The 14,142-nt window shown below is 42.3% G+C and overlaps 1 protein-coding gene across 2 annotated transcripts; it reads left to right on the top strand.

Annotated features, from left to right (window-relative positions):
- The first annotated feature begins 3,667 nt into the window (after positions 1-3,667).
- On the top strand, positions 3,668-12,855 carry LOC115566342 (receptor expression-enhancing protein 5). 2 transcript variants are annotated; one of them, XM_030392178.1, is made up of 6 exons: positions 3,668-3,819; positions 3,920-4,054; positions 7,468-7,561; positions 8,397-8,535; positions 10,541-10,709; positions 12,207-12,855. In XM_030392178.1, the coding sequence occupies exons 2-6, from the start codon at positions 3,940-3,942 to the stop codon at positions 12,242-12,244; spliced, it is 555 nt and encodes a 184-aa protein (XP_030248038.1). In that variant the 5' UTR covers positions 3,668-3,819; positions 3,920-3,939; the 3' UTR covers positions 12,245-12,855. The 2 variants fall into 2 exon arrangements, with proteins under 2 accessions (XP_030248038.1, XP_030248039.1); XM_030392179.1 differs by having other exon boundaries at positions 10,541-10,731.
- Positions 12,856-14,142: the final 1,287 nt, after the last annotated feature.

Raw genomic sequence — 14,142 nt, 5'->3', positions numbered from 1 at the left:
ACTCTCTGTGACATAAGAACTTAAACTCTGAGGAGCAGTGATGCATTAAAATCATGCAAAATATATCTAAGAAGGCAAACACACACCTGTTGATGTGAAACAGAAACAGAGGAGGTGAGGTGGAGTGACAGCTCATCATCTTGAGGATCATGTGACACTTTAAAGTCCATCTGGAAAATTTTGACTTTGAGCTGTTTTACATTTCTTCTCCTCATTTTAAACATCCTGCATTTCACATCTTTATGATCTCACATGACTTTGTCCTCATTAACAGGTCTATATCACCCCCTGCTGGCACACTTCATCAACACTGAAGGAAACTGATAGTCCAAGAGGTAGGTTAGCGTATTAGCTTAGCTGAGACTGATAACATGTGGAAACAGCTGGCATGTCCCTATAGACAAGTAAATGTGACCATCAACTCCTCTACAGCTGTCGTGGTTCTGACATTTCTGCCTGCTTTATTGTGTTTTCTGGATGTTTGTGGTCTGTCTGCACTTTGTTTCCCTCCTTTGTTCCTGTGCTCCTCCCCGGCCTGTGTCTCCCTCCACACCTGTCCTGCTTCAGCCTCGTTAGCCCCGCCCTGTTCCCAGTGTTTTCACCAGCCAATCAGCTCCTTTCCTGTTCTCCTGTTTCTTCACCTCATTCTCCTCACCTGCGCTTCTTCACCTGTATCTCCACCTGCACCTCATTCCCTTCTCAATTTTATCCATTTAAGTTTAGTTTTCATTTCAGTGTTTGTGGAGTTGTTTGTTCCTGTGTCAGAATTTTAATTTTTTTATGTTTGTTAATTCTAATGTAAATATGGATTTCCCAACACTTGGATTGAACCAAGAAACCTGTGTCCCCCTACTTCTAGCGTTCATGCTAAGATAAGCTAGGCAACTGCTAATGGACTGATATGAGTGGTATCAGTCAGCAAGAAAGTGAATAACTACACTTCTGATCATTTGGAATGTATAATTTTAAAGTTATGTTACAGGGTTTTGTATGTTAGGATTTACATGTGATATACTTTTCTCATGTTTATGCTTATTTCTTATCTTGAAAATGGAAGGTGAAAATGAACACTGTGGGATGTTGGTTATCGTAACAGTGTTAATCTTTTATATGAAATAAAGATGTAATAAAAGTATACAATATAGAATATTCATATCAATAAGTATTATGTGCTTGGTGAGGTTCTTGTCAGCTCTGTGTTCAGTGGTCTGTGTCAGAGTCTCTTCCTCTTCAGCAGCTGCAGTCGGTTCCTGCTGTAACAGCTCAGAGTCTCTGCAGTCCGACTGAGGGAGGTTTTTGTACGATGACAAATCACTGTGTTAACACATTAGCACTGTTGATGCTATGAACACTCTTACAGTAATAAACTGCTGCATCTTCAGCCTGAACTCCACTGATGGTCATTGGAGCATTCACTCCGTCTCCTCTACCAGAAAATCGAGATGAAAACTCACTTGTCGGATTTTTACCCAAGTTGATGACCAATTTGGGGGCTTCTCCAGATTTTTGCTGGTACCAGTGTACCGAACTATTTCCATCTGACCAAACATAAAACTTTGGGTTTACTTTACAGGTGAGAGTGACAGTGGATCCTGGGGCAGATGTCACTACTGGAGGCTGAGTCACAGTCACCTGACCGCTGCATCCTGCACACAAAAACAAATCATTGATTTATCAGCAGAAATCAATGAGAGAAAAGGCAGCACATCATGTGTGAAATGTTGCTGAGTGAACCAACCTGTAAAACAGCAGCAGGCCAGCGTCCAGATGAGGATGGTGATGAGAGTCATGGTGGTTGTGCTTTCTGCTGTGTTGACTGACAGATGTGAGTCCTGCAGTGTTGAACTCACAGGACTATAAACCTTCTCAGTTCACTGGAGGATCAGCTGACCATGCAAAGCCTCCTCTCTATGGAAATGATTTCTCTGCTCTCAGCTGAACACTGAAGGCAACGTGGGACACAACATCAGGAGAAACACTGCTTGGATTTACACCATCTATGATCTTAATGGAACACAGGAACATATTTAAATCATTTACTCACAGGGTTTACTGCAGATAATGATATAGTTCCACTTCTGCTTGATATGAGTTTGTTGTCACCCTGACTCAGTAAACCCAACATGACAATCAGAGTTATTGGCGACATCATCCTGAAGCAGTTTTCAGTGTGAGTGCATGGAAACAGTTCAGACTCTCTGTGATATAAGAACTTAAACTCTGAGGAACAGAGTTGCATTAATGAAACTGTAAATAGGCACAAGGTATAAACCAGTCATGAACGAGTACATGTCTGACTTTAGGTCCCTTCGTCCCTCTGCTGGTTCTGTCTTTGCAAAGTTTTCAAAAGCCTTTGTGCTCATAAATAGATGCACGCTGCCCTCTGCTGACAGTTCAGGTTCACAACAACTTAATTCTGACATGAGATTGAAGTTGTACTCACTCTTCACTATTTCAATGACTGTGCTTGCGATCATTCAGATGCTTCAGCTGTGATTTTAGGAAAAATAAACCATAAAACCTAACAAATAAATTCTAGGCCAAATTCAAAAAAGACAAACAGACCCTGAATGTAACCCAGCTTCAAGACTTCTTATCACCCAGGTACTATTCACAGGCTGCGTGTCATTTTCAGTAAATGAGTTAATGAGTCTTTTCTGAAGTTTCCAAATTGGTATACATGAATTTCAAACAAATTTTGACTTTTTATCTCATTATTATATAACCATCAAGAATGAAATGAAGTTATTTTGATGCAGAAACAACCTTTCAGTCACAAGGTGGGAGCTGTAATCACTTTTTGGCAGGTGAAATACAGCCTTTTTGTACTGGTCCTTTAAAGGTATTTCAACAGGTAAAAATGGGTGAGTGGGCTATGATCTGTCAAATATAACCACAAAGAGTGAAATCAAGTCATTTTGATGCAGAAACAACCTTTTAGTCACAAGGAAGAAGTTGTAATCACTTTTTGGCAGGTGAAATACAGTCTTTTATGGGTTGTATTGGTCCTTTAAAGGTATTTCAACAGGTAAAAAGGACTGGATTGGTTATGATCTGTCAAATATAACCACCTTGAGTGAAATCAAGTGAATATGATGCAGAAACAACCTTTCAGTCACAAAGTGGGAGCTGTAATCACTTTTTGGCAGGTGAAATACTCCCTTTTATGGGTTGCATTGGCCCTTTAAAGGTATTTCAACAGGTAAAATTGAGTGAGTGGACTATAACTCGTCAAATATAACCACCAAGAGTGAAATCAAGTCATTTTGATGCAGAAACAACCTTTCAGTCACAAGGTAGGAGCTCCTGTCTCTTTTAGACAGGTGAAATACTGCCTTTTCTGAGTTGTATTGGCCCTTTAAAGGTATTTCAGCAGGTACAAATGACTGGCTTGGTTGTATTCTGAGGCACAGAGCAGGTAAAATAAAGGACAGTCATAAAGATATAGATCAATTGTTTATTTTATACATAAGCCATCCATAAATCATGTTAATAACCATCTAGTTTCCAAATATAGGCCTAATCAAGAAACACTTTGGCCACATTTGGTTACAAGAAATGTGTATGTGTCGTCATGACTGTTGTCAGTTATTTACAACACGGCCTGCATGTAATCTACCTGCTGTGAGGGCCCATCATTACCTTTCCTCCACAGTAACACCGTTGTTTAATCACCTGCGTCGGTGAAGAGCCAGCGGAGCTCTCTGATTGGTCCGCTCGGGTCTTTGAGTCTCCTCCCCCTCCCACTGCCAGCGCAGCTCCGTGGAGTCAGCAGCCAGCCAGCCCACCCAGCGGCGAGTTCCCGAGCACATTATCAAGGTTAGTGGAACAACTCCTCCGTTTTTCACCCCAAATTCCCTCAAACATCGCCCCTTGTAACACTTCTTCTCTCCTCTGCGTGGGTTTTTGTCGACCGCAGGCTCAGGAAAGGCCCGAAAAATGTCGCAGTTCAAGGAGCGCTTTGTGGCCGTGCTCCACGAGAAAAACTTTGTGACAGACCAGTTGGCGACGCTGGAGGAAAAAACGGGAGTGAAGAGGGAGTACATCGCCCTGGGTATGTTAACAACAAAAGAACAACCAGAGAAACACTTTTAAAGCGGTGTGAAAGGACTCAACTGAGATAAATATTAACTTGAACGTCTCTTCCATAAACTTGAAATCTCCGTTACTCGCGTTTAGCTGACAAGTTGCCAGTCACACTGAAACTGGCAACCCGTTGTGGGCACACTGGTTGCGTGAGTACTTGACTTTTTGTCGGGTTTCATATCCTGTCGCACTGCTGGCTGCCTCATGTTTTTTTATTGAACTTATCAGGCTCAAATACCAAAGTTCATCCAACTCAGACCTACAGAGAGATTATTACAAGATTAGAGCTCACACACACCTTCCTTTACACACACACCTATTTAGATGTTGTAAAAGAATATGAATGTGCCTTCTAATATCTCTGTGCCCACCACCACCACCAGCAGCTGGCCCTCATGGGGGGTATTTTTATCTTGTCCTGAAATATCCCAGTGCAGAGGCAAATATGGAGGGAGATTCTAGGATGACTTGTTATACAACTGCGAGCAGCTCTTCCATGAGTTATGCTCACTGCCCTGTTGTCAGTCTGCAGGCACGATACATGTCAATAAAGGCCCTGCACCTCAGGCTATGTGGTCACCGTTTTTTTTTTTTGTGTGTCTACGATGCCAACCAGATACAGGAAGCGTGTCAGCCAGGGTGACCTACATTCAAACCCAATGTCTTTTACTCAAAATTGATCCCCACAGCAGCGTTTAAACAACTGATTTTGAGGTCACAGAGGATGTTTAATGCTGCATGACAAATGTGTTGTCAGTACTTGGTCTGTACTCACACTTGGATCATGTGGATGTTTGAAATTAGCCCTGAGGGTTTTGCTATTTACAGTTCCAACATTAAACATGGCACTGAAAAGCGATCGGGTCAACATTTAACCCGACAGATATTGGATATTAGTCGCCGAAAGTTTAAAACGCAATCAATAAAACATGTTTGTTATTAACATAACAAGACATTTGCGAGAGTAGATGAAGAGTATTTGGGTTTTGGACGATGAGAGAATCAACCTGAAGATGTTACGTTCAGCTCTCTTTACTCTCTCTCTTTACTGTAAAGTCTAAACAATTAATTGTCGAAAAGATCTGCAGATTAATCAATAATAAAACGAGTTGTTACTTGCAGCCCTACACTTAAGATTTGCAGGATTAAAGTGCCAAGATCCCTTTTGATTCAGAGGCGCTATAGATAAAATGATCATACGATCTTAAAATGTCAATTCAGCGTGTTCGGTTGGTGCAAGTTCAAGACTGACAACTACAGGTACACAACACCTAAGTGGCTGTCAAAACAAATATTGAGGATTGTATGCAAATAGAGTTTGACTCATCACTCATCACCCTGCATTTACAGCAGAAGGTAGACACACAGAGAGAGCAGGCAAATTATACCATGGCCTGTCCTGCTTGCAGAAATACCTCGTTAGTGTCTTGTTAGCCCGTCAGTGAGGTACCAGCCGTGTGTTTCACTGCAGGCTTGTTGCGTAACGTAACACTGATAATTGGGTTGCATACAAGACATTCTCGCCGGTTTGCTCACTGTAATGTGACGTTGTACCTTGCCTTGATCTGGACGTGTCTGTCGAGCGGATTTACAAAGTGCCATTTAAAGTGTGCAGGGAAACGTCTCAAGTTCATACCGACTCGTGACAGTCGGGAGTGTGAAGTCTTACTGCGCTGGCTGGAGTAGAGACATGGAATCTCTGCTGTGTTTGCAGCCAAACTCACTGAGCGAGCGGCCGTCGATCGTTAGCTTCGTGTTTGTGAAGCCGACCTCAACCCCCACCCACTGTACTCCTAACAATGGGTTCTTGTGATGAGTCGATGCGAAGAGGAACTTGATCTTTGACTGAATAACAACTCCTGCAACTCTTAATGAGTTAGTGAAGCACATGCACTCAGGGGAATTGTGTCGTGACTTTTGTGCCCCCTTTTCTCATGTGTTTTCACTTAAGGCTGAAAATCTGTGTTTGCGTGGATGCTTTGTTCATTTTTCTAAGAGTTCAGGAGTTGCCTACTCAGAGAATGAAGCCACATGGCATGCGGGTTTGGAAATGTTTGTTGCAGTCATAAGAATCCTGCAGGCAGCTTTTTATTATTCATCTCTGATCAATTTAATGTGCCAGTTTATGATTTTCCTTTTGAAAAGTGCCTGCATACGTCTGCCAGTGTCTCTCCGGGGTCTTCCCTTTCAGCCAGTTCTTCCAGTTTTGCCTTCATTGGAGAGAGATAGGAGAGTGGGCAATATTTGTATATGAGGCGGGGCACACAAATGAGATAGCCCGGAGGCCAGAACGGTATAAAAGGCTTTCAGTGCATTAGATACTGCATGACCTCATTATGTTTATGGAATCTGGGGGTGATACAGTTTGTATCAGCAATTGAGTTTTGCCTGAATTTGAATAATGTATGGCCTATACCTGCACTGACAGCTGTGCAGCAGAGTGTTCTTGCCTCTTGTCCTGTTTTGCCTTGAACCCAATCTTACAGGGACAAAAGTTTAGAAAAAGATCTGGGATGTTTGTGGGAAGTGATGGATGTTTTGGAGAAGGTAGCCAGCGAACCGGTAAACTGTTTTACACCTCTGCGGGTGTAAGAAATGCAGCCAGCTTGCTATTGTTAAGAGAGTGCAGCATGCAGTTCAGTTCCTACAGAGCTCATTGTCCTGCCACTGACTGCCGTGCAAGAATATATTTGCAGTCGGTGATTCGTCTAATTGGATTGTACAAGTGTGTTTAATAAAGAGGCCACTGAGTGTATTATTGCCGTATACGTGTGCAAATGAAACTGGGGCTGCAACTATTACTTTCATTATCGTTTAATCCGGCAATTCCTCTTATACTTTCCAAGTTGACATCTTCTAATAAATTGTTTTGCAAATCTAAATCCCAGAGACATTTTTTGACCTTTGCAAAGCTCGAACCAGCAAATGTGTGACATGCAACCATTACTTTAAGAACTGAACAAACACAGTATTAAATGTAAAAATCCCTGATTTTATTTAAAGGCTTCTATTAAGATCGCTTTGTAAATTGCAGATAGAGCTCAAATAGCAATAGAGATTCAGGCATTTGTGGAATCTCTCATGCACTTGAGGTGGACGGCACAGAGCAGGGTGTTTCACATGACTGAGCGATCTTTGTGGTTGGGTAAAAGTCAACTCTTTCACCACCTGGATTTGAATAGCAGTGTTTGACTTGTGTTTAGTGCTCCTCCTAATCCTGGTACCGCGCTGATCTGACATCCTGCTGTCAGACACACGCGCTATTATCCGCAAGAGAATGTGACATTAAAACGCATTTGTCTAATAGCTGGATGATCTCACCCGACACCTCCCGTTCTGCCTTCTGCTCTCACATCCCTGCTGTTTTCTCTCCCTCTGCAGGTCTCCTGAGTTTTCTCGGGCTGTATCTGCTGTTTGGATACGGAGCCTCGCTGCTCTGCAACCTGATTGGCTTCGCCTATCCAGCGTATTTCTCGTATGTATGAAGATGAGCTCACACTGTGTTGCCATAAGTCACTGATCATTGAGTTAAGGTGTTCCAGCCACACCCATCACTGACAGGTGCTTAAAATCCAGCTCAGAGGCAGGAAATATCCAAAGACAAACATTTAGCGCATTGTGAAGAGGAAGTCCCTAAGGCCCCTCGGCTTATCACTGATTATCCGTGGCCCTAGTTGTAGCAGTGAGTCCCACACCATTGACACTAGTTTGCCCTTGTCTGTGGCTTTTTTGGCGGATTAATCATGTAGTGTCTGTGCCAGAGCCCGTTGGTGAACAAAAGTCACTCTGATTGGTCGCTCAGCTAAGCAAATCAGTGCAAGAGAAGAGAAACGTGGAAAGGAAAGCCCCTTGAGTCTGTCCCCAGTGTAGCAAAGTTTGTTTATAAAAAGGAGGGTTTCTATTTTTTTCCCTTTGTTGAAATACACAGACTAACATCTGTCATTAATTTGTTGTTCTTAGACTACAGTACTTTTGTTCTGAGACCAACTTGGGTTCAGATTTAGATATTTTACTTCAAGTGCTGCTTAAAGCTACCCTGGGGATTTTTGATGGTAAACAGCTTTATAAACATTGAGACTTGTTCACAAACTCCCATTTATCCCTTATATTTAGGTCTAGTGTACTTGTAAAGCCATTTATTAAATCATTTTAATGAGCGACCTCGAGTGCGTGCTGGTCAGGTCATCAAAATGTAGTTCACAAACACCATTACATGCCGTGCAGACGCAGGGACTTTCGATATTTATGTCATTTTTTCCACTGTGACCTTATCAATATCCTAAATGGAACCATGCCTCCATTTCATCCAGTATCAAGGCCATCGAGAGCAACATTAAGGAGGACGACACACAGTGGCTGACCTACTGGGTTGTTTATGGACTCTTCAGCATCGTGGAGGCCTTCTCTGACATCTTCCTCTCCTGGTTCCCATTTTACTATGCTAGCAAGGTAGGATGACTTTCTAGTGTGTATGCATGATGTGGAAGACTGATCTGTATGCTCTACATTACTGTTTGCAGTCTGTAGCTCCCCTGTATAAAGTTGACAACTGACTTTCAGTCTGCTTTAGCTGTGCAACCACAGAGTCACAGGGTGTTGAGTCACAGCAGGGTGGATGTCTTTTGGCCTCTATATTTTAGCTTTGCAACAGCGCCCTCTTGTGGACCGGTCCTGTAATGGCAAAATAAAGAAAAATACTGTATGCAGACGTCTGCTGTGTCTGAAATCTACATTACAGATTATTTCAAGGTGGATGTGTTCATCCTGGAAAAGTCACGCAATTAAGTATACTCAAAAAACATGTTCATGTCGTTTGATGGACTTTTATGTCCCACAATGCATCACACAAAAGAAACAATAGCGACTCAAAGCTGCAAAACATAAGAGTGAGATGTGAATGGTGAAAGCTTTAGAGGGCTCTAGACTTACTTGTTTCACAAGTAGCACTCTGGCTCCCTACTCTTCACTTTAGTAGCACCACTTGAATTGTCACGCAGGTCAACACAGTCATGCTCTTCATCTTAACTGTACTGATAAATCCTTTAGAAATAAAAGTCAGTTTACAGAAATCACAATGTTCAGTTTTATTTAAAGGGAAAACGTCACAAATTGAAGAGAGTCATTTTCTATTTCCATGATTTTTTTAAAGGGGCATCGCAGTCTGAAACCAGATATGATAAAGACATCAAGTGTTCTCCACTTTCTTACTGGGACAGAGGCTAAGCGGGGGATTTTTCTTTGTTTTTCTAATCCGTTTTTTTTACCATAGTCCATTAATAGATTTCTTGTGATGCGTTGTTGTTGTTTTACAGGGAGTTTTTGCTGTGGCGGTCAGGGCAAATCTTTACCACTGGAAACATTGCTCCTGGTGTTTCACATGATATACGATAATGGGTTTGCACGTCACACGGTGCTTCTTGCTATAAAACGTGCTTGTAGTCTCCCCAAAATGGTTTCAAAATGCAACTAAATGGCCACAGCCTGGAGCCCTGCCACTCTTGGAGTGTAATAGGAAGTGGCGTAAGCTTCTCAGGGTCTTACTCACGAGAGTGGAGTGTGAGGCGTACAGGCGGTTTGGGAGGCTTCCGCAATAACTGGGATGTTGCGCCAGCCTGTCGACAGATCAATCCCCATCAGTCACAGACTTGTTCCAAAACATTTCATGTCCACTTTGACCTTAGAGTTTGTTTGTGTCCTAATAAGTTGATCCAACATATCAGACAGTCCTCATCTGACCATTAAATATCACCTCACTATCCAGTTGTTTCAGCCTTATTGCAGCAATCAGCGTTGCTTGACTTTGCTTGATTACATTTAATCCTGGAAAAATGGGATTAATAAATGGTGCCTCACTCTTGGTAATGAGATGGTAAATTAACTCTGGCCTGTTATGTAACACAGCAACAACATAATAGCAAGCATTTAATAAAAACGTCTACAAGGTAACTGCAACAGCAATCATTTTCTTTATTGATTAGCTGCAGATTTTTTTTCCTCAATTTGGTTTGACGAATTGATGAATCAGTCGGCGTATTAAATAGGTCGTGCAGCCGACCTGAAAGCACTGCTCCCCTCAGCTTGTGTCCCAGATTGAACCACCCGGAGGTTTGCCACCAGGCCATAGCTTGTCACTCCACAGGGCTAACACCACCTGCCTTGACAGGAGCTTTCTCTTCTCTGCTGCAACAACATGGCACAGCCTTCCTCCCCTGCTGTCATCGCAGGCATCACATCGAGTGGTGTTCATGCCTTTTTAAGACAACAGTGGATAAACAACACCTCAGTGTGAGAGTGCAGTCCTACGGCTCAAGGACTTCAAACGCACGCAATACAGTTTCATATATATTCCCAAGTAGCTGCAACAAAAAGCTCTCTGATTTGACTTCTTTCAGCTCGACACATGAGCTCACACAGCAGCATGTCATCTAAGATCTGCCCCCTGCTCTCTCCTCAGTGTGTGTTCCTGATTTGGTGTATGGCTCCAGTGACGTGGAACGGCTCTGAGATCCTGTACAAGCGCGTCATCCGGCCATTCTTCTTGAAGCACCAGTCTGCCATGGACGACATGGTCAGCGATATTACTTCCAAGGCTAAGAACATAACTGAGCAAGTCACAAAGGAGGGTGAGATACCGACAATATACATGCAAGTACAGCCACTAATTCTTTTCAAGAAGCTCCAAAGCGATTCTTCTTGCATGCAACTTGACCGTGATGGAAGTCAGAGCTGCAGTTTCTGAGGTTTTTGACAACTGAACAAAATTATATACAAGACGAGAAAATCACTGATCTGTACCTTTTGCTATTTTAAAACTGCATTGGCTAATTATGTAGGCCAGCGAACCTGATCGGAGTTAAGTATGCAGCAAAGAGACCTTGTCAGTCTTCACAAACTGAGAAGGGTAAATGGTAAAAAAAAAAGAGAGACCCAACTTACTAAAAATATTCTAATATGATTATTATTTTGAGAGGACAGAAGAGACGGGCGTTCTGCTACTCAACCAATTATTAATATTTAAAACAATAATGGCAAACAGGTACAGTTGAAGACTAGTTGCACTTATTTTATTAGAAATGGCCAACTTTATCACAAAGGACTTTTATACTCCTGTAAATGTAATCACGTATAATGTAGTATTGAATTACTATGGAGAAAGAACATTTAGTCTTTAATGTAGTATATATTTTTTTTCTTCACAATGAAAGAAGTGGGGGCGGCTGTAGCTCAGTGGGTTGAGCTGGTGGACCAGTGATCAGAAGGTCGCTGGTTCGAATCCCCGGCTCCCCTGGGGTGGGACTGAGCTACATGCCGAAGTATCCTTGAGCAAGATACTGAACCCCAGAATTGCTCCTGATGTGCAGTTGGCACCCTGTAGGGCAGCCACTGCCATCAGTAAGGGTCCTGCAATGAGCTGGCGACTCGTTCAGGGTGTACCCTGGCCTTCGCCCATAAGTCAAACTGGATTTGGCCCCAGTAAGCCCCGCAAAAAGCGGCAACATCCCGCAACCCTGAAGGAAAAGAAAACGAACGAACGAACAATGAAAGAAGTGATTAAAAACAGTGAGATCAGCTCGGTGTTTCAGGGCATCGAGTGACAATATTTGAACAAAACCTTCTGTGTTTATTAGACTGCCACAACTTGCTCCAGCCTCCAGACTTTGGTCCAGGGATTCTGTTAATCTGCTAATGTTTTTATGACAGTGTATCTGTTTAGCTTTGTTTTGACTTGTATCTTGTGCTTGGATGCACATAATTAAATTGCTTTAAAGGCAACTTGTGAAACGAACCCACACAGTAAACTCTGGCCGCTCTGCCTGTGGGGTTTTTTGTACTTATACAGAAGGAATTATTCTTCATTATTATGTCAGTTACAGAGTCATGATGTCTGTTTCCATGACTTTTTTTGATTAGTCTGATACGCTTCTATATATGACTATTTAAAAAAACAAAAAAAAAACATCCTCAAACACAGTAATCTGTTGTGTCTGTTAGGTCTGGGCGATGTCCACCAAATTGGCATCACAATGTTGTCAGCCATCTGTGATGGACGACGCCCTCATCCTAGTGTGTGTTTACCTTTCTGCAAAATAAACTCTGTTTTTTTCTCTTTGTTCCATCAGCTGTTAACCAGGTCCTCAATCACGACAAGAACCAGTGAGAGACGTGGGAAGGCTTTGTATGTGTGTGTGCATGTATGTGTGTTTGGTTACTGAATGAGTGTTTGTGTGTGTGTGTGTCTGTCCTCCCTCCTTCCGTGACGAATGATGATGATGAGCCCACCCGTCACATGGTGAACTGGAGCGCCACACTCCTGAAAATAAATACGAGCTTGTTTGTGCATCACGTCGGTTTACTGCCATCGGTACAGCCAAGAACACCGGTACAACTGTGATCCTTCATGTGCCCTTTATTGTCTTTGTTGACAGAGTAAGTGGGGGGGAAAAAATACGTTGAAAGGTGTAAATTATGGTTATGTACCTGCGGGTTTCAGCAACTAAATGAGCCATTTGTGACAGAAAAGTGAGACTGATAACGTAACGGTTATAAAAGCAGGTTGTTTCTGAACAGCATTTTTCTAAAATTCTTAATTAAAACTGGACCTTTTTACATGTCGTTGATGTCTTCTTGCTCCTGCATGTGCCAAGCAGCATGAATTCTGTTTGAGCTCCTGGGAAGGTTCAATCTACCTGCTTGTCTTCTGTCTTTAAAACGTCTTAATTTATCTTGTCCTGATGATGAAGCAATAAAACTGGAACCCTGATGACCTGACAAACGGCGTCTTTCATTTTCTTCTGGTGCCCTCTCTCTGAGCAGTGTCATTCCTCTCAAAGTGGGAAATGGGATTTTATTTGGTCCAAATTACAATGTTCACGCGCCAGTGATTTCTGTAATTGTTTTTTTATAGCACTGGGCGAAGTCGAGGAAATTGTATTTCTGGATATGTAACCTCTGTGGATTTGGGTGTAGCTCGTTTTGCAGCACCAAATTTTTCTCATAAATTAACTTTGATGATGTTAAATAATGGGCAAATATCTCAGTGTGTCTTGGGAAACATTAAAAGTTGCAGTTATATTTAGTAACAAAAAAATTACCTCGAATTCTTACTGTAACGTGTGAACTTAATTTTTAAATGAAATTATGTAGCTGTAGATCATTTTGAATAAAATTCTAAATGTAGTATTGTTTCAGTTTGTAATCCCTGAATATGTTTGTTATTTTAGTGCGCTTGTGTTGCAGGGAAAATGCTAATGCCAGGCACATTTTCCCTCCCATCCCACACATCCACTTGATCTTTTGACCTGTCAACCTCAAGTGCATTTACCGGCATTCAGACAGCCTAACCACCCACACTTTAATTTGTATTTGGCTCTGTATTCACGCTTGAGGGCCTCTGAAAGGGGAGGCCTTTTGTGTTCGTGCACTGGATGTAATGCGTGGGGGAAACAGTGGGACGGAGCCGGTGTGATGGCCACACACCGCCACAGGGAGGGGAAGGCACCCATCTGGAAATAGCTGCTGTGAAGATGTGTCTGCTGGGGTGTTTGTTATGTATCCCCCCCTATCAGCCGCCGGTGGCCGACAAGTTATTGATTAAACAGAAATTGGACACAGAAACCAATTATTGCATTGTGTTGCTGTGCGGTTTTGATCCAAGGCCTCGTACGGAGTGTGGGACCTTGGAGGGGACAAAGAAAGAAAGGAGTTAACGGATAAAAGCATGTTTTATACGTGTATGAGCATTTTTTCTTAGCTTTTTCTTATTACAACAACATAGCAGCATGGCTGTAAAAGCTAAAGATCTAAACTATTGCCACGACAATTTGTATGCTTGTTGACTTTTCCTCAAGTGCCCCAACCATGTTGGCATTTTGGTTCTCATTGACATGTTGAGACAACTCGTGGATTAAATGGCCTTTCATTTTGTACAGACATTCATGGTCCACAGAGGATGAATCCTAATGATTCTGGTGATTCCCTCAAATGTAATGTTGTGCCACAAGCTGTCACCTATCCTGTGAAATATCTCAACCTCTAGTGGATGAATGTGGAGTCAGT

The sequence above is a fragment of the Sparus aurata genome, chromosome 16, assembly GCF_900880675.1.
Source record: "Sparus aurata chromosome 16, fSpaAur1.1, whole genome shotgun sequence".
Lineage (NCBI taxonomy): Eukaryota > Metazoa > Chordata > Actinopteri > Spariformes > Sparidae > Sparus > Sparus aurata.
The sequence above is the reverse complement of the archived record's forward strand: the minus strand, read 5'-3'. Positions and strand labels throughout refer to the sequence as shown.